Source organism: Jaculus jaculus, chromosome 17 (genome assembly GCF_020740685.1).
Source record: "Jaculus jaculus isolate mJacJac1 chromosome 17, mJacJac1.mat.Y.cur, whole genome shotgun sequence".
NCBI lineage: Eukaryota > Metazoa > Chordata > Mammalia > Rodentia > Dipodidae > Jaculus > Jaculus jaculus.
The window spans coordinates 24,312,185-24,336,855 of record NC_059118.1 but is presented as its reverse complement, the minus strand read 5'-3'; the positions used below and the strand labels follow the sequence as shown (position 1 = coordinate 24,336,855).

Below are 24,671 nucleotides of genomic sequence, written 5' to 3'. Positions count from 1 at the left end.
GGCTCAGGTTTAATTCCCCAGCCAACCACATAAGCCAGATGCAAAAAGTGGAATGTCTTCTGTTATCATTAGCACCATACAAGCTGGAGGGCTTTGCCAATCCAGGGACTAGAAATACTAAGCAAAAGTATTGAAACCGGGGCTGGAGAGATGGCTCAGTAGTTAAGGCACTTGCCTGCAGAGTCTAAGGACCCAGGTTCAATTTCCCACTACCCACATAAAGCCAGATGCACAAGGGGGCATGTGCATCTGGAGTTTGTTTGCAGTGGCTTCAGGCTCTAGTGTGCCCATTTAATCCCTCTCTCTCTCTCTCTCTCTCTCTCTCTCTCTCTCTCTCTATCTGCCTCTTTCTCATCTCTTTCTGTCTCTCACATATATGCATGCATAATAAATAAATAAAAATTTTTAAAAAGAATCGAAATGGGAAAAAAACCCTCAGAATTTTGCAAAGACATGATTTTATCTGAGTAAAATTCTAAAAACATGATCTTAGGGCTGGGGAGGGGCTTTGTAGGAAGGAGCACTTGCTATTCAAGCATGAGGATCTAAATTCAATCCCCAGCACCCAGGGGAAAAGCCAGGCAAGGCCACACATGCTGTAACCCCAGTGCTGAGGGGACAGAAGGACAAGTGGGCCTCACTGGTTGGCCAGCCTGATGGAAAAATAAGGCTTAACGATAAGCTTAGGTTCAATGAGAGACTTCATGTCAACGAAATAAGTTAGAAGAATGGTCGAGGAACATACCTCATGTCCAACTCAGGCCTCTGTATGCATGCCCATGGAGTGTGCTTCTGTACACACATGTGCAAATACAACATACATACTACATACATATACACATATACCCATTCAAAAAATGTGTGTATATATATATACACATTTATATATATATATAAATATATTTATATAAATATATATATAAATTATATATATATATAAATATATATATATATATATTTTTTTTTTCGAGGTAGAATTTTGCTCTAGCCCAGGCTGACCTGGAATTTACTATGTAGTCCCAGACTGGCCTTGAATTCGCAGTGATCCTCCTACCTCTGCCTCCCAAGTGCTGGGATTAAAGGCCTACGCCACCATGCTGGCGACATCTAAAACTCTTGTGTATCAAATGATTAAGTATTAATGAGGAAAAATGGAAAACTAAATTCTGAACATGAAGTTGAAGAATCATTATGATAAAGATCTCAACTCTCTCTAAATTGATTCGAAGATTACAGAATCTCAGTCAGATTCTTAAGAAATATTTATTATTGTTGGTATAAATTAACACTATATTTCTTAAGTTCACATACAAATACAAAAGTCTTATATAGGGGCTGGAGAGATGGCTCAGTGCTTAAGGCACTTGCCCGAAAAGCTTAATGACCTGGGTTCATTTCCCCAGTACCCATGCAAAGCCAGATGCACAAAGTGGTACATATATCTGGAGTTTGTTTGAAGCACCTGGAGGCCCTGGCATGCCCATTTTCTCTGTCTCTCTTCTTTTTCTTTCTCTCTTTGTAAATAAATAAATAAGAATATTTTTTAAAAACTCATACAGGTCTGGAGATGTGGTTTAGCACTTAAGGCGCTTGCCTGCAAAGCCTAAGGACCCAAATTTGATTCACTAGTACCCACATAAGCCAGATGCACAAGGTGGCACATGTGTCTGGAATTCATTTGCAGTGGCTAGAGGTCCTGGCATACCAATTCTCTCTACACATGTATTAATGCTACTCTCACTTGCAGTTAGAGAAGCTTCTCTTATCAGGTGGCAGTGACCTCTGGGATGACTCAAAAGGCACCGTGGTGCTGAGAAGTGACAGAGGAGTGCTTAGCACTAAAACATCTCCATCACACCCTCCAAGGCTCAGGGTTCATTGCAGAGGAGGTGATGGAAAGAATGTAAGAGCCAAAGGAAGGGTAGGACTGCTTACAATGGACTCTTCCAGATGCAAAATGGCCTGGATATCCATGACCTCACAGTGCCTGACACTGCCTACACAGTACCATTGTAATAAAAAGAAAATATGATGACATCAAAAGAAAAGAGAAACTGATTGAGAAGGGGAGGGGATATGATGGAGAGTGGAGTTGTGAAGGGGAAAGTGAGGAGGAAGGGAATTATTATGGTTTATTCTTATAATTCTGGAGGTTGTCAATAATAAAAAAACTAAAAAGTAAAGCATTTATTTATTTATGAGAGAGTGTGGGCAGGACCTCCTGGCACTGCCAATGAACTCCAGATGCATGAGCCGCTTTGTGCATCTGGCTTTATATAGGTACTGGGGAATCAAACCTGGGTGGTCAGGCTTTGTGACAGTCCTTAATCACTGAGCCATCTCTCCAGCCCCAAGAATTTGTATATCACAATACTATCACCACGCCTACAAAATTAACAATTATTCCTTATTGCCATCTAGTACCCAATCAATACACAAATCTTTGTCTAAATAATAAAGCTAGAGTATAGGGCATGAGTGACAGGGGAAAAAAAAAGCTAGTGTTCAAAGTGGTTTCATTTCATTCATTCACTGTCTTTTCCTCTAAAGTAAGTAATACTCACACTTTTTATTTGTCAACAAAATGAGAACTTCATCCTTTGGATTTTACACTATTCTGGATTTGGCTTCGGGGGGGAGGGGGCGGGGTATTATTTAGTGTGTTGTTTTGCATGTAACAGTTATTCTGGGGAAAGTCCCTCAATTTGGGTTTTTCTAGTATTACCTCATTGTCAGGCTCGGGTTGTGGATTTTGGCAGCATTCTCTCAGACGCGGTGCCATTTTCTTAATTGTCCCGTTACCGCCTCTGTTAGCTGTTTTCTCTGTGGTGGAACCTCACAGGCCTCCCTGCTGCAAATTCACTGTTCTTTCCCCTTTAAATTAGTAAGAAGTTTGTGAAAAGCTACTTTAAAACTATCTCATGGCTTTTCCCTTCACTGCTAGTTTTAGCATTCATTAATGATTCTTGCCAGAGGAAAGTCTCTAAAGAGACTCTTTAAAAAAAAAAAAAAAAGAATTTATTTGCAATGAAAAAGAGAGTTAGTGAGGATGGGTGCACCGGGCCTCTGGCCACAGCAAATGAACTCCAGATGCGTGTGTCCATTGTACATCTGGCTTTATATGGGTACTGGGGAACTGAACTCAAGATGGCAGGTTTTGCTAGTGACCACCTTTAGCTGCTGAGCCATTTTCCCAGCCCAAGAGACTCCTTCTTATTGGAGTCTTATACCACTGGAGAATGGAACTCTGAAAACAAATTCTGGATACCTGCTGTTGGGGACACGCTGATTTTGAGGCTCTTCAACCACGAGACTTTTGTCACTTTCATTGCCTCTCTGTCCCTCCCTTCTTTCCTCTCTGACACGGGTGTGTACTGACTCCTCTAACACCCACTGAACCCCGTAGCATATGTCCTAGTTTTCTTCCTCCTCCTCATTGCAACTCTCTTCTCTGGTGGTGAGTATCCTGGGCATTTTGTTCACCCCATCCTGAGCTCCTTTCACAGGCCCCAGATGCAGAATCAGTCTCCTGATGATTCAGCTGCTTCTCAGCCTCAGTCTCCCAGGGCCTCAGTCTCCCAGGGCCTCAGTCTCTCAGGGGCTCAGTCTCTCAGGGCCTCAGTCTCTCAGGGCCTCAGTCTCCCAGGGGCTCAATCTCTCAGGGGCTCAGTCTTTCAGATCCTCAGTCTCTCAGGGGCTCAGTCTCTCAGGGGCTCAGTCTTTCAGATCCTCAGTCTCTCAGGGGCTCAGTCTTCCAGGGGCTCAGTCTCCCAGAGCCTCAGTCTCTCAGGGGCTCAGTCTCTTAGGGCCTCAGTCTCCCAGGGGCTCAGTCTCTCAGGGCCTCAGTCTCTCAGATACTCAGTCTCTCAGGGCCTCAGTCTCTCAGGCCCTCAGTCTCCCAGGGCCTCAGTCTCCCAGGGGCTCAGTCTCTCAGGGCCTCAGTCTCCCAGGGGCTCAGTCTCTCAGGGCCTCAGTCTCTCAGGCCCTCAGTCTCCCAGGGGCTCAGTCTCTCAGGGCCTCAGTCTCTTAGGGCCTCAGTCTCCCAGGGGCTCAGTCTCCCAGGGCCTCAGTCTCCCAGGGTCTCAGTCTCCCAGGGGCTCAGTCTCTCAGGGCCTCAGTCTCTCAGGGCCTCAGTCTCCCAGGGGCTCAGTCTCTCAGGGCCTCAGTCTCTCAGGCCCTCAGTCTCCCAGGGCCTCAGTCTCCCAGGGGCTCAGTCTCTCAGGCACCACAACCCCAGCCACATCAAGGAGAAAAGAATGAGTGTGTGTGTGTGTGTGTGTGTGTGTGTGTGTGTGTGTGTGTTTTCTAGGGAAGAAAACAGGATAGAGAAAGGTAGGGAAAGGGAATTTGAAACTGCTTGTCTTTTTCTTCATGGCATGCCCATACCCAGTACACAGTACAAGATTCAGAGGGAAGAAGCTTGGAGAAGGTGGAAGCCCGCTGCTAACTGGCTAGACGATGCTGGAGAGACCTATGCAGCCAGGTGAGGGAGAAAAGTCATTAACAGTCTTAACCAGCAGTGGACCCAGTAAGCTTTACAGCTGGCCAGCAAGGCCACATGTACCAACTGGTGCAATGGTGGCATGTCTGTAATGGGGAAAACCCACTCCTCTCTCACTGGACTTGAGGCCTGCTCCACAAGAGGAAATTCCTGCCCGGTACTGAAAACCTAATCAAAAGCCTGCGGTCCTAGGAGGGGCGACTCCTACTGTTGTCTGGATAAATGGATATGTTATGCTCACCAAACTGCAAACTTCCCTCTACATAACTTGTTTATGCCTATATCTTTCCTCTCACTTTTGGTTAGAGAAGCTTCTCTTTTCAGATGGCGGTAACCACTGGAATGACCCAAATCTCACCCAAGTGCTGAGAGGCGACAGTGGAGGGTTCATCACTAAGTGAGACATCCCTATCACATCCTCGAAGGCCCAGCGACCACTGCTGAAGAGGTGGAAGAAACAATGTGACAGTCAAAGGACGGGGAAAACGGCTTCCAATGCTGTCATCCAGATACAAACTGGCCTTGATAGTCGTGACCTCACAGTGGCTGTTGCTACCTACAGAAGACCTCCATCACAGGAGGAAAAAATGATGCCATCAGAATAGAACAGAGACTAGTTGGAAAAAAGAAAGGATTCAGGGCTGGAGAGATGGCTTAGCGGTTAAGCGCTTGCCTGTGAAGCCTAAGGACCCCGGTTCGAGGCTCGGTTCCCCAGGTCCCACGTTAGCCAGATGCACAAGGGGGCGCACGCGTCTGGAGTTCGTTTGCAGAGGCTGGAAGCCCTGGCGCGCCCATTCTCTCTCTCTCTCTCCCTCTATCTGTCTTTCTCCCTGTGTCTGTCGCTCTCAAATAAATAAATAAATAATTTAAAAAAAAAAAAGAAAGGATTCAGAGGAAGGGGGGCTAGGGAGGGGCAAAGGGGAGTGTTGGGAAGGGATTGTGATCATGATATATTTTCTATATTTATGGAAGCTGTCAAAAATAGTTTGAATTAAAAAAAAAAAGAGGGGCTGAGTGCCAGACGTGCTGGTACATGTCTTTAATCCCAGCAGTCAGCAGGCAGTTAGAAGGATCACTGTGAGTTCAAGGCCACCCTGAGACTACATAGTGAGTTCCAGGTCAGCCAGGGCTAGAGTGAGACCCTACCTCAAAAACCAAAAAAAAAAAAAAAAAAAAAAAAGAGGCCTGGAGAGATGGCTTAGTGGTAAAGGCACTTGCCTGCTAGGTCTAAGAACCCAGGTTCAATTCCCCAGTACCCATGTAAGCCAGATGCACAAGGTGGTGCATGCATCTGGAATTCATTTGTAGTGGCTAAAGGCCCTGGTGTGCCCATTCCCTCTCTCTCTCTCTCAAATAAATAAATAAATAAATAAATAAATAAAATATTTTTTTCCAATTGTGTCTGCCATTTGGCCATGACTTTTTTTTTGTTTCACTGTGTTGTTTATTCTGATACATACAATGTAAATAGTTACATTTTAACACTAAGAATTGACTAAATTTAACATTCATTTTAAATTAAGCTAAACTACAAAAATAGAACAGTTTTTAAATATACATATATATTTTATTGATAACTTCTAGACTTACAGACAACAAACCATGGTATTGCCCTCCCCTCCCTTCCCTTCCCTCACTTTCCCTTTCATAACTCTGCTCTCTATCCTATCCCCTCCCTCTCTCCATTAGTCTCTCTTTTAATTTGATGTCATCATCTTTTTCTCTTATTATGAGGGTCTTGTGTAGGTATTGCTAGACACTGCAAGGTCTTGGATATTGAGGCCAAATTCTGTCTGGACAGTTGCATTGTAAGGAGTGGTACCCTCCCTTTGGCTCTTACATTCTTTCCACCACCTCTTCTGCAATGGACCCTGAGCCTTGGAGGGTGTGAGATGTTTCAGTGCTGGGCACTCCTCCATCCCTTCTTCTCAGCACTGTGTTGCCTTTGGGGTCATCCTAGTGGTCATCGCCATCTGAAAAGAGAAGCTTCTGTAACCAGAAGTGACAGTAGCATTAATATATGAGTATGAACATTAAGTGTAGTGCTTTCAGGACAGTTTGGTGAGAGTAATATATGCCATTTATCCAGACAAGAGCAGGCTTTATGCCTCTAAGGTGCATGACCTCCCCTGCCAAAGGCTTTTGATTAGGTTTTCAGTACCAGGCATGTATTCCCTCCCATAGAGCAGGCCTTCAATCCAATTAAAGAGCAGTTGGTTTCCCCCAGAGCAGATATGCCACTATTGTACTTGTTCAGTCATTTGACCTCTCTGGCCAAAGTTGAGGCTTCCCCTGTTTTCACCGCTGATGACTTCTCTCTCCCATAAGGCTGCATACAGTGCAGCTTTTTCCAGCTTCATGACTTTATTATTATTATTAACAACATATTTCATATGGATACATCAACTGTTGATACCCGCTTGTCCCTCGTCCCTGCCTCTATTCCCTGGGGGATGCTCCTCAGTGGGGTTGCAGGTATTCTCCAGATGAAATTTTTTTTTTTTTTTTTTTTTTGGTTTCTCGAGGTAGGGCTTCACTATGGTCCCGGCTGACCTGGAATTCACTCTGTAGTCTCAGGGTGGCCTTGAACTCACGGCAATCCTCCTACCTCTGCCTCCCGAGTGCTGGGATTAAAGGCGTGCGCCACCACGCCCAGCCTCGGATGAAATATTTTTTAAAGAGAACTTTGGAGCATTCAGCCTCTTCTGATGAATCTGAGCTATCATTCTTCTGTAATGATCTAGAAGAGACTCAGGACTGTCCCCATTTCAAAAGCTATAGGCAAGCCAGGCATGATGGTACACACTTTTACTTCCAGCACTAGGGAGACAGATGTAGGAGGATTGCTGTGAGTTCGAGGCCATGTTGATCCTCTAGGACAGCATGGGCTAGAAAGAGACCCTACCTTGAAAATACAAAAGAAAAAAAGCTAGAGACATCCATTTGGTAAGCAAGAATCCGCCTTTCCTCCTTCAGTGGAATGTTCCACCCAACTCAGCCATCCCCGACCTGTAAGGCCCATAGCTGGAGAGGCCACTGACCCTGAAGTCTCATGTGTAAATGAACAAAAGTCCCTGACCAAAGGCAGCACTGTAGGAATGCTGGTCCTCTCTGGCATGCTGTTTACTGGACACCTGGACAGACCTGGAAAAGTTGGGAAGGAGATTAGAGTTCAGGGTCAGGGCACAGTTTAGTGTTCCCTGGTATGACAGGCTCAGGCAGAATTGTGAAACAGGCAATGTCTGTCACAGGAGCTACTGTCTTCCACGCCAGGGGCCAAGTCCCAGGGGACACAGCAGGAAGCTTGAGCCCGGAAAGGAAGGCAGGGGAATTTTAAGAGCGCACTCACTAGCCACTGGGCCAGGAAAGCAGCCGGAGTCTTTGCTTCTCTTTTTCAGATAGACACAGATCCTAAGGAGAGAACCAGCCTAACACACCTCACCAGGGCCCCAGCTGAAACTAAGAGTAATTGGGAAAATTAGTTTTTGTTGTTTTATTTTTTTTTTGTTTGTTTGTTTTTTTCAAGGTAGTGTCTTACTCTAGCTCAGGCTGACCTGGAATTCACTGTGTAGTCTCAGGATGGCCTCGAACTCATGGCGATCCTCCTACCTCTGCTTCCCCAGTGCTGGGATTAAAGGTTTGCACCACCACGCCTGGCAAGAATATCGCTTTCTCAGTGAGCCTGGTACCAGCACAAGGGAGAAGGAGATGGACACAGAGAACACTCAACTCCTACCGAACCAGAGATCCAGAGACACAGAGGCTCCCAAGACCTCATCACTGAAGCAGACCTAAAAGGAACCCAACATGGCTCAGGGAAATTCACTGAACAGGGGGCGGAAAGAACGTCAGAGCCACACGTTGGGTCATTATGCGCAGAGACGATGCCTCTTACCCATATCTGATGGCTAACCCCATAATACACGACCCACATTCCCCAACGAGGAGGGTCCCTGCGGGGGTGGGGGAGGCCACGGAAGAGGCTAACGATGGTACTAACATGGCTGTGTACACACTGTGTTGCATAACTAATAAATAAGATAAAATAAAGGAGGGATTTCACATACAAGAGTTAGCTCCCAGAAAGAGGTGACTCCCAGGCCTGAATCTGTAGATTACCTATACAGCATAAATGAGGAACACAGTGTTGACAGCAGGAGCAATAGAACCGGGAGGAGGCCACAGCAGGGACAGGAGCAGGTCACGCTGGCCCTGATAAAGATTCCCGTAGAGCCAGAGTGATACGGGTATGCAGTGCTGCGCATGCGTACTTGAAGGTTGGACAGTGAAGTAAGCAAGCCACTTGACGCCTAACCATTTCCTCTGTTTTCTCACTGAGGAACTAGGAACCATGTTGCCGTTTTCAGCTAAGAATGGTGGCCCACCCCTGTCATCCCAGCAGCTGGGAGATAAGAGGTGGAGGATCAGGAGTTCCAGGTCAGCCTCAGCTGCGTAAATGAGCTTTGGGTTAGCCTGGGTTAAATGAAACCCTGTCTTTAAAAAAAATTGCTTATGGGCTGGAGAGATTTCTTGGTGGTTAAAGTGCTTGCCTGCAAGACCTAATGACCTGGCTTCGATTCCCCAGAGCCCCTGTAAAGCCAGATGTGGCGGCATATGAATCTGGAGTTTGTAGTGTTTGCCTGGCGTGCCCATTCTTTCTCTGTCTTCCCTCTCTCTCTCTGCTTGCAAGTAAGTGGATAAATAAAAATGGTTTAAAATTATTTTTTAAATTGCTTACTTCATATAGTTATTATGAGATTTAAATAAAAATGGTGTAAAAGTATTTTTTAAATTGCTTACTTCATATAGTTGTTACGAGATTTAAATCAGTAATTAATATACGTCACTTAATATGGCACATAATGTCATTATTCTATCTATCTATCTCTCTCTATATTTTTTTTTTATTTTTCAAGGTAGGGTCTCACTCTAGCCCAGGCTGACCTGGAATTCACTCTGTAGTCTCAGGGTGGCCTCGAACTCATGGCAATCCTCCTACCTCTGCCTCCCGAGTGCTGGGATTAAAGGCATGCAACACTACACACCCAGATCTATCTGTATTTTTTAATTTTTTTTAATTTATTGGGAAGCAGAGAGTGATAGATTGAAGAGAGATAGAAAGAGAGAAAGGACACGCCAGGGCCTCCAGCTGCTATAAATGAACTACAGATGCATGCACTATTTTGTACATCTGGCTTTAAGTGGGCACTGGGGAATCAAAGCCTGGTTGTTAGGCTCTGTAGGCAGATGCCTTAACCACTGAGCAAAGCTCTTTAGCCCTATTCGCTACATATTTTATTTATGCTCTGGCCAATATCACCCCACTTGATGTGCTGGGTGCACACTACTCTGAGCTCAGCGCCTCACATTCCACTTCTATCAAGGGTCTCTAGAAGGATGCTGACCGCTACATCCTAGACACCACACGCTAGAAGAAAGCAGACAGATTCTGGCTGCATTCTTCTCTGTGCCTGTATTTCCCCGGGCCTGCGATCCATCCACCTGTCCATTCTTGAAGGCCATCCTTGAAGCGCCTGGCCTGGGTATTGTCATGTGCAATCGGTGGTATAATAACACAGGCAAAGTTGGACTTGAATCTTAGTCCACTTAGAAGTTGCATGATAGCAACATGTTACTGATTCTTAAGCTCCACTGCCTCCTTAGTAATAGAAACACAAACGCCTCTTGTTATGAGGATTACTGGCTATTAAATTATTGCTATTAAAGTGCTGGCTCTGGCTGACATGCAGCACTACTGATAGATGGTCATGACTACCAGCTACCACCAGAGCCCCTAGCATGGGCCAGATGCATGGAGCATGTTCAGAGAACTGATGATGTGACTGGGTGACTGATGATGTGACTACTCCATTGTGAGGGGCCCTTCCATGAGACACATCTTTTTTTTTAAATTTTTTATTTGAGAGCGACAGACACAGAGAGAAAGACAGATAGAGGGGGAGAGAGAGAATGGGCGCGCCAGGGCTTCCAGCCTCTGCAAACGAACTCCAGACACGTGCGCCCCCTTGTGCATCTGGCTAACGTGGGACCCGAGGAACCGAGCCTCGAACCGGGGACCTTAGGCTTCACAGGCAAGCGCTTAACCGCTAAGCCATCTCTCCAGCCCCATGAGACACATCTTAAGAGACTCTTTAATACATCGTGCAGTGAAAAACCAGTTTGAACAGAGGACGTCATGGGGTAGGCTGCCCAGAAGGGCAGGAAACACTAGAACCTAGACTCTGGGCTTAGTGTCCTGAGCTGTTTGCTGTCCCCTTATATCTTGTGCCACTCAAAGTCAAGACTCATGACCTTCAGATAGGCCCACAGACAGATGGCTGGGGAAGCTGAGCAGAGTCCAGTACTCCCAGGGCCAAACCAAACAGAACACTGATTTCTCGGCTGTTCCCACAATCAGTGCCATTATTTAATGTCCCTTTTCACCACGGCAAGAGAGGCCCAAAGTCCACCTCCTTTCTCAGCTGTCTAAATGACCTTTGAGAATTTACACATCTATAAACGATTGATGTCTACTGTGGGTCTCTATAATATTACCCTCTTAATTGTTAGAAATATTACCCACAGGTAGATCTTTTGAGTAAAATATATACAACTTATCTAGATGTGTAATTTAATGAGACTTACCAGTCCTACAGGGTAGCAACTACCTAAACACAGATTAACAAGCTTCCAACCTCACTCTTCTTCTCCTCTGGGGAAGGAAGTCTCACCAAAGACTCACTGAACTGGACCTATGAATGCACAAGAGCAGTATACAAGGGTGTGTGTATGTAAGTGAGAGAGAGAGAGAGAGAGGGAGGGAGACTAAGGTAAGTTTTAGCTTTTGATAATCCTAAATGAGATCTATCAGTACTCTCAAATATGTGAAAATCTCTGCTGTTCCTTCCTTTTTTTTTTTTTTTTTTTTTTTTTTTTTTCCGATGTAGGGTCTCACTCTAGCCCAAGCTGACCTGGAATTCACTATGGAGTCTCAGGGTGGCCTCGAACTCTCAGCAGTCCTCCTACCCCTCTGCCTCCCGCATGCTGGGAATAAAGGTGTGCGCCACCACCAGCCGACTTCTTTCTCATATTTTAAGATTGGGAGGAGGTGGACACGTGGACTGAATTGCAATCCCCCAGCAAGTGGCTGCTATTGGGCCAAAGCCTCCAGCTCCCGCCCCAGTTCTGTCATTTTGGGCTACAAGTTTGGCTCTCCTAGTAAAGCCAACTGGTGGCAGAAACTCAAGCCCATTAGAGCCAACAAGGTCTAAGACTTTGGGCAACAGCCTAGGAATTTTGTAGCAGATGAAAATCTAGAGGAGAATCTTCCAGAAGACCCAGCAGAAAGGGTAGGCATGTTTATGACTTCCTGGGACCAGTTGGCAGGGAGATGGTAGAGGACCAGACATAAAAATGCCATTCCCAGAAGAGATGAAGTCTTGGCACACACCCCTGACCACCAGCACCAGGAAAGCCCACGCCAGAAGCTCGGAACCCAGGGTCTTCCTGGTATGTCTCTGGGAACTTTATGCCAGGCTGGGGAGAGAATTCTGTGGGTTCTTCCTCCACGATAGTTAAAGGAACTGGGAAATAAAACTTGGTATTTCATTGAATTGATAAGGACCTTAAAACTAGAACTCAAAGCTGGGCATGGTGGCACACGCCTTTAATCCCAGCACTCGGGAGGCAGAGGTAGGAGGATCACCGTGAGTTCAAGGCCACCCTGAGACTACAGAGTGAATTCCAGAACAGCCTGAGCTAGAGTGAGACCCTACCTCAAAAAAAAACAAAACACAAAACTAGAACTCAGAAGGAGTTGGGGAGCACTTTCCAAGTCACCATTTTCTTCCATTTCTGTGGACTCCAGGTATTAGCATGCCTCTATTTACAGCTATGCTAAAGATACCAAGTTTTGCCAGGTGTAGTGGTTCATTCCAGAGGCAGAAGCAGGAGGATCACAGTGTGTGCAAGGCCAGCCTGAGACGACAGTGAATTCCAAGTCAGCCTGGGCTAGAGTGAGATCCTACCTCAAAACAATAACAACAACACACACAAAAAAAGATACTCAATTTTTATGATTTTCTGGCATTTTTTTTTCTTTTGAATTCCTAGGAATCTTCGTCAGAATGTCTAGTGCGCTGGAAGACAAGCTATGTGAAGTTAAAACTGTTGGCTTTCAAGGAGGACTCCTGGGTTCAAAGTTGAGCATAAAAAGCTATCAGAAATATTTGCAGAGGGGCTGGAGGGATGGCTTAGCAGTTAAGGTGTTTGCCTGCAAAGATAAATGACCCAGGTTCGATACCCCAGGACCCACGTTAGCCAAATGCACAAGGTGGCACACGCTTCTGGAGTTCGTTTGCAGTGGCTGGAGGTGCTGGCGCACCTGTTCTCTCTCTCTCTGTCAGATAAATAAAATATTTTTTAAAAGGAAAAGAAATATTTTCAGAAATGTGGATAGAACTAGAAATAATCATGTGAAGTGAAATAAGTCAGACTCAGGCAGATACTGCATGTTCTCTCACCTATGTGGACCCTATATCAAAAGGACTGAAGCTCTTAAGAGTGGGGAGACAGAAAAATGAGGGTAATCAAATAGATGTGACATCAAAGCTGAATGGAGGATAATAACAGGGGAAGGGGACGAGCAGAAGGAGGAAGGGAGGTAGGGAATGGGGTGGAGGAGGAGAAACAACAAGAACAAAGTAGCATGAACATGCAAAAACGGCTGGCAGTTGTGGCGCATGCCTTTAATCCCAGAACTTGGGAAGCAGAGGTGGGAGGATCACCATGAGTTCGAGGCCACCGTGAGTGAGATTACACCTGGACTAGAGAGAGACCCTACCTTGAAAAACCAAAACAATAAAAAATGAAAAAAAAAAAAGGAAGAAAGAAAATACAAAAATGAGACTCATTACTCTGTTACATGCATGCGTGCCTGTGTGTGTGTGTGTGTGTGTGTGGTTACCCTCAAAAAGGTTACCCGCCTCCTTTTGTGACAGGGTCTCTCATTGGCCTACAGCTCACCAATTAGGCTAGACCAGCTAGCCAGTGAGCCCTAGGGACTTGCCTGTCTCCACCTATCCAGCACTGGAGTTGGGAGCACACACCACCATGTCTGGTGTTCTGTACAAGGATTCTCAGGATCCTTGTGAGACAAGCATCTTACCAACTGGGCTATCTTCCCAGTCCCCCCAAACCTAATACTTTGTATGATATTAATAATAATTAAAAAGCTATGACTTGCCAGGTGTGGAGGCACATGCCTTTAATCGCAGCACTTGGGAGGCAGGGGTAGGAGGATCACCATGAGTTCGAGGCCACTCTGAGACTATGTAGTGAATTCCAGGTCAGCTTTGGCTACATCAAGACCTTACCTTGAAAAACAAACAAACAAAAATAAAAGTTAAGACTGGACATGCTGGTTCATGCCTCGATTCCTGCATTTGCCAGGCTGTTGAGCAATAGTGGTGAATTTAAGGCCAGCTTGGGCTACATAGTGAGTCCAGGCACCCTGTGATACAAAGTGAAACCAAGTCTCAAAAAAGCGAGGGGCAGGAGATATGGCTTAGTGGTTAAGACACTTGCCTGTGAAGCCTAAGGACCCAGGTTCAATTCCCCAGAACCCATGTAAGCCAGATGCCCATGGTGGTGCATGTGTCTGGAGTTCATTTGCAGTGGCTAGAGGCCCTAGAATGCCCATTCTCACTCTGTCTCTAATAACTAAATAATAAAATAGTAAGAAAAACAAATCACAAACAAACAAGCTAGTAACAAAAAAGCTACTAGAAATACTTCACCTGCCATCTCTCATGGAAAAACTGGTATCGGAATTGAAACTTAGCCCATGTATTTAACAATTGTTTTCACGTATTTGAGACAACTGAAGTAAACCCTACCATTTCACCCACTTTCTGCTTTGAAACACTTTTCATCAAAAATAAAAATGTATTTATTTATTTGAGAGAGAGAGACTGGTAGATTTCTATCTTTCTAGAGAGAATGGACACGCCAGTGCCTTTAGCCACTGCAAATGAACTCCAAACACATGCGCCCCCTTGTGCACCTGGCTTATGTGGGTACTGGGGAATTGAACCAGGATCCTTGGGCTTCTCAGGCAAACCGCCTTAACCGCTAAGCCATCTCACCAGCCCCACTTTTCATTTTTTTAAAAAAATATTATTTATTTATTTTAAGAGAGCAACAGAGGGAAAGAGGTAGACGGGGGGGGGGGGTGCATCAGGGCTTCCAGCCACTGCGAAGGAACTCCAGATTCATGCGCCATCTGCTGCATCTGGCTTACATCCTGGGGAATCAAACTGAGGTTCATTGGTTTTGCAGGCAAATGCCTTAACCACTAAGCCATCTCTCTAGCCCTCAAAAAAAAATTTTTTTTTTTTTTGAGGTAGGATCTCGCTCTAGCCCAGGTTGACCTGGCACTCACTCTGTAGTCCCAGGCTGACCTTGAACTCACATCGATCCTCCTTCTGCCTCACGAGTGCTGGGGTTAAAGGTGTGCACCACCACCATGCCCAGTTTCTTTTGACTTTTCTTTCCCTTTCTCTTCTCCTCTTTCTTTCTTTTTCTTTTCTTCTCTTTTCTCTTTTCTTTTTTCTTTTTCTTTTCTTTTCTTTTTTTTTTTAGTTTTTCGAGATAGGGTCTCACTCTAGCCCAGGCTGACCTGGAATTCACTATGGTGTCTCAGGGTGGCCTCGAACTCACGGCGATCCTCCAGCCACTGCCTCCCAAGTGCTGGGATTAAAGGCGTGTGCCACCACACCCGGCTCTTTTTTATTTTTTTTAGGCAGGGTCTCACTCTAGCCCAGACTGATCTGGAGCTGACTTTGTCACCCAGGCTTATTCTTTTACTTTTTACCTCAGCCTCCCAAGTGCTGGGATTACACCATTAATCAAGGTGACACCTTCCTAATCCTTTCACCCTCAGACAACATCAGGCACATTCGGGGTGGTGTGGCCTCCGACAAAGCACTGCTTCAGGAGACACTTTGCAGACACAAGAGGATGTGTGGAAACAATAGAGATCAGAATTGGGGAACAGGAGGGGGCCAGAGTCTGTGACACAGTACCAAAGCAGAGTGGGCCATGTCGAAAAAGCTATCCCCAAATTTTCACGCGGCTCCCTAGAGGCTTTGGTTGTATGTTAAACTGCGTGTGAGCAGAGCGTGACTCCATGAGGCCACGTGAGGAGCAACTGGGGGGGGGGGAGCAACTAGTGGGGGGCTTAAGGAGGGCCTGAGGGGACCTGAGGCTGCCCAAGCTCGACTCTTCAGAACCCGTGTGAATGTCTAAGCATGGCCATTGCAAGTCTGTAAGCCTGGTCCTGTGGCGAGAGGAAGACTGTGGGTTAGGACGGCAAACAGCTTTGCAGCCAGTAAGAGACCGCACTGCGAGGAAACACGGGCGGGCAGCTGTGCTGGGGACACCTGACGGTCTCCCCTGGCTGCTACAGGGGAGTGCATAGGGTGCCGCATCAGCACACGTGTGTGCACGCACCACACACATGCACCACACGTACCACAGCGAATGAAAGAACACATCACAGTAAACATAAAAAGCAGCACAGCGAGATCAAGAGGAACTTGGCCTCAAATGAAGTGGAAATGGCAAAGATGAGCCAAACGTCCTCTGGACTCTATGTGCACACTATGCCACAAGTGTGCCCCCCACAGGAACACCTGTACACGTGCACACACACACACACACACACCCATCGATTTTTTAAAAAATCTTTTCATTTTTATTTATTTATTAGAGAGAGAGAGGGAGGGAGGAAGAGAGGGAGAAAATGTGTGTGCCAAGGTCTCTAGCCACTGCAAATGAACTTGAGACACATGTGCCACCTTGTGCATCTGGCTTACGTGGGGCCTGAAGAAGCAAACTTGGGTCCTTCAGCTTCGCAGGCAAGCCATCTCTTCAGCCCCAAGCAATTTTTTTTAATGTTTTTATTTAGTTTTATTTGAGACACAGAGAGAGGGACAGAGAGAGAGAGAGAGAATGGGCACGCCAGGGCCTCTAGCCACTGCAAACAAACTCCAGAGGCATGCGCCACCATGTGCACCTGGTTTACATGGGACCTGGAGAATCAAACCTGGGTCCTTAGGCTTCGCAGGCAAGTGCCTTAACGGTTAAGCCATCTCTCTGGGCCCCCTGCCAATCAACTTTTTCAAAAGAGGATGACAAGTGGGTGGGGGGACATAATCAAAGTTTGTTATATATGTGTATGTAAATATTACAATGAAAATCTATATTCTATATAATTAATATGCACACACACACACACACAAAGTTCATTGTCTGAATCTGTCGTTTCTATGATTCTTTTGTTTGATTTCACTCCTGTCACACCTCACCACATCTTTGCATATCTGGTAACATCTCATTGAATGCTGGATTGTGTATGTAGCATTGTCAGTGTTTAGATTTTTGTCTTCCCTTCATAGCAATGGAGTTTCATTGAGAAGGCAGTTAAGATACCTTCAGATCACCTAGAACCTCTAAGACTAGCTCCAGATTCAATAAGGACAGTTCAGGGCTGGAGAGATGGTTTAGCAATTAAGTGCTTGTCTGTGAAGCCTAAGGACGCTGGTTTGAGGCTCGATTCCCCAGAACCCACGTTAGCCAGATGTATAAGGGGGCCACGCGTTTGGAGTTTGTTTGCAGTGGCTGGAGGCCCTGGCGTGCTCATTCTCTCTCTTTCTCTATCTGCCTCTTTATCTGTCCGTCACTCTCAAATAAATAAATAAAAATAAACAAACAAACAAAAAAATAAGGACAGGCCGGGCGTGGTGGTGCACGCTTTTAATCCCAGCACTCAGGAGGCAGAGGTAGGAGGATCACCATGGGTTCAAGGCCACCCTGAGACTCCATAGTGAATTCCAGGTCAGCCTGGGCTAGAGTGAGACCCTACCTCGAAAAACCAAAAAATAAAATAAAATAAAATAAGGACAGTTCTGGAGTGTGGTGGTTTGATTCAGGCGGGCTTATGGGTGTTATAGCCAGTGTCCCCTTGCCAGTGTTTGGCACGCTCTCCTGTTGCTATTGTCCACCTGATGTTGGCCAGGGGTGATGTCCACCCTCTGCTCATGCTGTCGTTTCCCCTGCCATCATGGAGCTTCTCCCTCCAGCCTGTAAGCCAAAATAAACCTCTTTTTTCCCCCACAAGCTGCTCTTGGTTGAGTGATTTCTACCAGCAATGCGAACGTGACTGCAACATGGAGTAATGTAATCGATGGTCATGCTTTGGCATGTGTGCAGAATGTGTGGTGTCGCGTGTGTGGTGTGTGTATGTGTATGAGCTGACATAGCACCCTGTGCACTTGCCCGTGGCAGCCAGCAGCCAGGAGTCAATCATTATCACCCTGTTTTTCCTCGTGACAGCCTCTTACTGATTCCAGAGCGTGCTGTTCGCAAGCCCTCAGCAATTCTCTCATCTCTGCTCCCCACAGGACTGGGGTTACAAATGTGCACGACTGTGCCTGTCTGTTTACACGGTTTCTGAAGGTTCAAGCTTGGGGTGTTTCAGCTCCCCTTAGGGCCTCATGCTTGTGCAAGCAGCACACTTAACTGCTGAGCCATCTCTCTCTCCAGCCCAGTCTATGGTCATTTCAGCTACTTGTCCAAGGCAGGCCCTGCAGAGAAGTCTGAGTTCAATGGGGTCTCTTCACTCCGCTTGGAGGAAATTCAAATGATTCCTGGCTTCACCAGCTCTGGGGACTGTTTAGGTTTTCAAGTGTCTCTCACTCTGTAGTCCCAGGCTGGCCTCCACCTCACAGTGATCCTCCTACCTCTGCCTCTCAAGCGCTGGGATTGAAGGTGTGTGCCACCATGCCCGGCTGTCTCTCAGTTATTCTTTTCCTAGCCTCATGAATTTTAACTTCATTCTAGATGTGTACAGATTAATATTTTGTCAAGGCCCTGCCATATAGATCTCTGGGGTTTTTCTACAATGTTGCATCCTCTCTGGGACTCAGTTCCTCAAATCCCAGTCACGTGGGCCTCCTCAGGTTTCCCTCTGTTTCCTCCACGCAGTGCTGTGGGATCTGCTAGGTCTCCTCACTCCTCCTCAGTCTCAAGTCACACAAGCAGGATGCAGGGTCGCCGTCTGCTACCTTGTCACCCTTCTTGCAGGGATTCAGTCCTGCACCATGACTGTTTGAGGCTTGTAAACAGTTGTTCCATGGGCTTTGTCCACATGTTTAGCTGTTTGTGGGAGAAGAGGAAATCCTGTCCTAGCTAGTCTTCTGCAGGCACAAGTAGAAGTTCACTCTCATAAATCTGTCTTTTTGGTTTTTTTAAATATATTTTTCCAGAGGTGGTGACGTACGTTTTTAATCCCAGCACTCCGGAGGCAGAGGTAGGAGGATCACCGTGAGTTCAAGGTCACCCTGAGACTACATAGTGAATTGCAGGACAGCCTGGACTAGAGTGAAATCCTACATAAAAAAAAAAAAAAAAAAAAAACAAGAGAGAGAGAGAGAGAGGGAAGCTGTGTGACAGGGCCTTGCCAATGCAAAGTCCAGACACATCCACCACTTTGTGCATCTGGATTTATGTGGGTACTGGGGAATTGAATCTGGGCCAGCAGGCTTTGCAAGTAAGTTCTTTTAACTGCTGAGCCATCTCCCCAGCCCACAAATCTGACTTTTAATAATAGATGACCTAGGCTCCCATCTAACATTTTACTAGACATTGAAAGAAATCCCTAGTAACTTGATTTAAAAGAAATAAGTGGGGGCTGGAGAGATGGTTCAGTGGTTAAAGGTACTTGTTTGCAAAGCCTGATGGCCTGGGTTCAACTCTCTAGTGTCCATGTAAAGCCCGATGCAGAAAGTGATGCCTGCCTCGAGTTCATTTGAAGTGGCTTGAGGCCTCAGCACACCCATTCTCCCTCTTTCTCTCTCCTTCTCTTTTTCTTTCTCCCTCTCTCAAATAAAGAAATAAAGTTTTAAGCTGGGCATGGTGACAGATGCCTTTAATCCCAGTACTCAGGAGGCAAAGGTAGGAGGATCGTCATGAGTTTGAAACCACCCTGAGACTGTATAGTGAATTCCATGTAAGCCCAGCTTACATGGAATTTTTTGTTGAAAAGCAAAAACAAAAAGAAAAAAGAAAGAAAGAAAGAGAAAAAGAAAGATTTTCTTAGAGACAGTGAGAGAGAGAGAGAGAGAGAGAGAGAGAGACAGGACAGAGGTATAGAGTGAGAATTGGCACCCCAGGGCCTCAGCAACTGCAATCAAACTCCAGATGCTTGCACTACTTAGTGGGCATGTACAAACTTGTGCTTGCTTCACCTTTGTGTGTCTGGCTTACGTGGGGTCTAGAAAGTCAAACATGGGTCCTTGGGTTTCACGGGTAAGCGCCACAACTGCTAAGCCATCTCTCCAACTCAAAAAATAAAGATTTTAAAAGAAATGAGTGTAACAAAAAAATCAGAGACATAATTTTTATTAATTTCAATCTTTGCTTCAGTTATAACAGAATTATAAAGATAATTGATGTTAGCAGAAATCTACATGAAGAGAAATGACTGTCAACTCCACCATAATTAAGACTCCCAGGACCTGTATAGTTAGCCAGCTTGCTCAGCGCTTAACTTCTGTGGAACGTGCAGGCATCCAGAAGTGCTGTGAAGTGTAAGGAGAGACAGACCATTAGGTGCTCTCAGTGCTGACTAAACACTGCTCTGTTCCTATCTTCTTTTTTTAAAAATTTTATTTATTTATTTATTTATTTATTTATTTGAGAGTGACAGACACAGAGAGATAGACAGATAGAGGGAGAGAGAGAATGGGCGCGCCAGGGCCTCCAGCCTCTGCAAACGAACTCCAGACGCGTGCGCCCCCTTGTGCATCTGGCTAACGTGGGACCTGGGGAACCGAACCTCGAACCGGGGTCCTTAGGCTTCACAGGCAAGCGCTTAACCACTAAGTCATCTCTCCAGCCCCTGTTCCTATCTTCTTAAAAGCCAATTTCCTCAAAGTATTTTGCAAATACTCCTGCTTTCTACAAGTAAGTCATAGTACATCAAAATGTTTTGAAACCCACAGAGAGTCTCTGTTCTAATCTATGTCAATCCTTAAATTCCTGTATTACCCTTTCCTCCACTCCTATTGTCTCCAGTGTTCAGTGTAACTCAACAAAAGCTCAGGCACATTCTCAACAACCTTATGACCTTAGCTCTAATTTTATTTCCTGAATTTCTTTCTTTTTGAGGCTGCTATTCCATCCGAAAATGTATAGGTAGAAAGGGCCTACTAAGTGATAATAATTTGTTTCTACTAATGTTTATAATGTACAGCCATTAATCCAGCGGGCTGGAGAGAAGGCTCAGCGGTTAAAGGTGCTTCCTTGCCAAGTTCTCCAGTACCTGTGTAAAGCCAGATGCTCCAAATGGCATGTGTGTCTGGAGGTCATTTGCAGTGGTAAGAAATTCTGGCATGCCCATACTCACTGTCCTCTGTTTCTCTACCTCTTGCAAATAAATAAATAAATAACTTTTAAAAAATAATACTCAGGTCTGAAGAGATGGCTCAGTGGTTAAGCGCTTGCCTGTGAAGCCCAAGGACCCCGGTTCGAGGCTCGGTTCCCCAGGTCCCACGTTAGCCAGATGCACAAGGGGGCGCACACGTCTGAAGTTCGTTTGCAGTGGCTAGAGGCCCTGTCATGCCTATTCTCTCTCTCTCTCTCTCTCTCTCTGTCTGTGTGTGTGTCTGTTGCTCTCAAATAAATGAAAATAAACAAAAATAAAATAGTCCTCAATGAGTACATACAGTCTGTGTTATTTCCCAAGTCCGCTTGATTACCAAAAATGGAAACACACGTAAGTTCAATTTCCAAGTGCTCTCAACTTCTACTACACTCTGTGTCTCCCTCCAGCATCTTTTCAAATTGTGTCTTTCACTATTGTCTAACTGAGTTGCCTCATTAGTAACTCCAGATTCCTCCTTCAAGCTGGGAGAAGGCAGCTATTTCTCTGCACTTTTATCAGCACCAGCGCAGAGGCTGGCACGTGGGAGTCTCTGTTGTAAACGTATAACCGTGAGCCCCGTATCATTTCTCCCTGATGCTCCATTCCACTCACCGGAGGTCAGGCATGGTCTAAAGTTAACCATCATTGCAAGATACTGTGGCCCTAAGTATTTTTCGTATGTTGTCTTGCTCTGAAGGTTAGACAAGCATTCCGTATCATCACTGAACAGCAGGTCCTTGGGTGATGATTCAAACATCTGGAACATCATATATTCAAATCCATTTCTTCCGAAGAGCTCCTGGGTGAGACAGACAGACAGTGGAGTGATCATGGCATCCAGGAAGCAAGTGATCATGTACTGTCTCAGAAGATCTGAGTCTGCTGGGCTGCTCAGCTCCAGGCCTGGAGAGCCAGAGACCCAGAAACGGTTTAGGTGGGATTACAGTATGATGGCAGAAAGCATGGTCTGTGGGTTCAAACCTCAGCCTTGCCTTATCCTTACTGCTGACCTTGGAAGAATTCTCTCCTGAGCCCAGTGAACTTCAGTGAGTGTGCTCATTTGTACATGGGGAGAGTAACGCCAAATAATGAGAGAAAGTGTGCGGAGCAACTGGAAAACAGAAAGGGCTCCACGGAGACCCTAACTCGCCATGTGATCGGCCACTGCCAGATGTTTCCGACTGTGTGGGTCATCCTTGTCTTCCTGCTACCCTTGCCTTTTCTATTCTCGGGGTCTCCCCAGCAGCCCAGTTAGTTCCATCACCTGGTTCCCTCCTCTCTCCCTTTGTTCATTTCCCTTGTGGCCAAGGTGGCAGCTTGTCCTGTATAGGACTTGCTGGGTCAAAAGTCTACAGTCAATGGGCTGGAGAGATGGCTTAGCGGTTAAGCCCTTACCTATGAAGCCTAAGGACCCTGGTTCAAGGCTCAATTCCCCAGGACCCACGTTAGCCAGATGCACAAGGGGGCGCACGTGTCTGGAGTTCTTTTGCAGTGGCTGGAGGCCCTGGCGTGCCCATTCTCTCTCTTTCTCTCTCTCTCTGCCTCTTTCTCTCTCTGTCACTCTCAAATAAATAAATATAAATAAACAAAAGCCCACAGTCAAGAGCCTTTTTATCTTGACAACTTTCCCTGGTTCACCAACCTTTTCTAAAAAATATTTTATTTTTATTTATTTATTTGACAGAGAAAGAAGGAGGGGGAGAGAGAGAGAGAGAGAGAGAGAGAGAATGGGCGCGCCAAGGCCTCCAGCCACTACAAACGAACTCCAGACACATGCGCCCCCTCATGCATCTGGCTAACGTGGGTCCTGGGGAATCGAAACTGGGTCCTTTGGCTTTGCAGGCAAACGCCTTAACTGTTAAGCCATCCCTCCAGCCCTCACCAACCTTTAATAGGGACGTGTAGGGGGACTATGCTAAGACATGGATTTCTCATGGGCGGGGGGCATCCACCAATGAAGTGTGCTAGTGCAAAAGGCAGAGGAGGCTTTGGGTTTTGGGGGGAGGCAAGCCACAAAGCCCCAGCCGGCTCCCTGTAAAGATCTTAAGATTTCAGGGTGTGGGCCCTTTTTAGTTTGTGCAAGTGTATATGTGCATATGGTACGTGTGCATGTGTGTGCACGTTTAGATTGTAAGAAAAATGACTGAGTAGTGCTGTCGTTTCTGTTAAAGGGTTAACAAGGGAAACTCAATTCTGGAAGGCCACCATACTGTGTGAAGCCCTCCTTCCTAACTTAGCCTTGAGACCAAAGGACTCAACCTTCCTTGAAGCCAAAGCTTCTACTCTACATTTGGTGAAAGGTCTCTAGATCGTCCATTTCTTTAGGTCTGCCCCCGGAAGCTGTCTCAGTTTTTACATTCTAGCCAATCATGTGAGGCTGAGCACATGCAGAGCCCTTGCCTTAGGGAATAAAACCCCCGCGGACTTGCGGCTGGTTTGCCCTGCCTGCCTGAACTCTTTAAAAGCTATGCGACCCTTCTGTAGATGTGAACATTGCTTAGCCGATACAGTTTGGATAGAGCTTCTAATATCTGTGTGGGCTTGTGTGTGTGCACATGTGTGTGTGTGGGGGGGTGCAGACCAGAGGTTGATGTAAGAGTCATTCTCAGTCATTTTTTAAGACAACAAGGGGGGGCGTCCACCAATGAACCTAGAACTCACCAATTTGTCTAAACTACCGAGCCAGTGGGCACTACAACGTCACCTGTCTCTGACTCCCCAGGGCACAGGTCACCATGCCTGGCATTTTACATGGGTGTTAGGGACCCAAACCCAGGTCCTCATGCTTGCATGGTGAGCGCTTTACCCACTCAGCAATCTCCCCATAGCCCCTTGGCTGTTGGCTGTTTGACTTTCGTGAAGCCCAAGGAAATGAGTGTGAGCTGGGCTATGTGAGTCTGCGGAGCTCCGTGGAGAACTGAGCGCCAAGTGTCAGGGAGTGGGCACTGGTGCCCATACCTGCTGGTTGATGAGTATTCTGGCAATATAATCGGCTCTTTCTTTCCGTGACACCACAGCATGATTTGGCACTCTGGCCAGGTGGCAACTCGCAGCCTCAGTCACGGGCTTCCTGGTACCATCAAGGCACAGCAGCTCAAAGTCTTCCTGTTTGAGACCCTTAGCCCAGGCCTCAGGGTTCTTTCCTGGAGAGAGAAAGGTGACTCAGGCACAACTGACACTTTGGTCATGGTATCCTCATGGGGGATGAAACTGGCACCTACCCTGAGGCAAGCCATATTGCACGGAGAAACAAATCAGTAAAGCTTTTAACATAAAACAGAGGGGCTGTGAAGATGGCTTAACAGTTAAGGCATTTGCTTGAGAAACCAAAGGACCTAGGTTCAATTTCCCAGGACCCATGTAAGCCAGATGCACAAGGGGCGCATGCATCTGGAGTTTGTTTGCAGTGGCTGGAGGTCTAAGTCCTGGTGATAAACAACCCCATCAAATCTGAACAGACATGAAGAATGTCAAAACGTTGGGCTGGAGAGACGGCCTAGAGGTTAAGGCGCATGCCTGCAAAGCCTAAGAAGCCAGGTTCGATTCTCTAGGTCCCACATAAGCCAGATGCTCATAGTGGCGCACACGTCTGGAGTTTGTTTGCAGTGGCTAGAAGCCCTGGCACGCCTTTTCTCTCTCTGTCTCTCTGAATGCAATAAATGAATAAAAATAAAATATTAACAC

General features: G+C 46.2%; 1 protein-coding gene across 1 annotated transcript in view; it reads right to left on the bottom strand.

Moving 5' to 3' along the window:
* Window positions 1-19,948: 19,948 nt before the first annotated feature.
* The window catches only part of Inhca (inhibitor of carbonic anhydrase), a 62,463-nt gene continuing 57,740 nt past the window's right edge, over window positions 19,949-24,671 (bottom strand). Inside the window, exons 15-17 of the mRNA XM_045136621.1 lie at window positions 23,946-24,130; window positions 21,600-21,786; window positions 19,949-20,142 (exon numbers count right to left, since the gene is read on the bottom strand). Of these exons, the coding sequence (XP_044992556.1) occupies window positions 20,108-20,142; window positions 21,600-21,786; window positions 23,946-24,130 (407 nt within the window). The 3' untranslated portion in view covers window positions 19,949-20,107. The remainder of the gene's footprint in view (window positions 20,143-21,599; window positions 21,787-23,945; window positions 24,131-24,671) is intronic.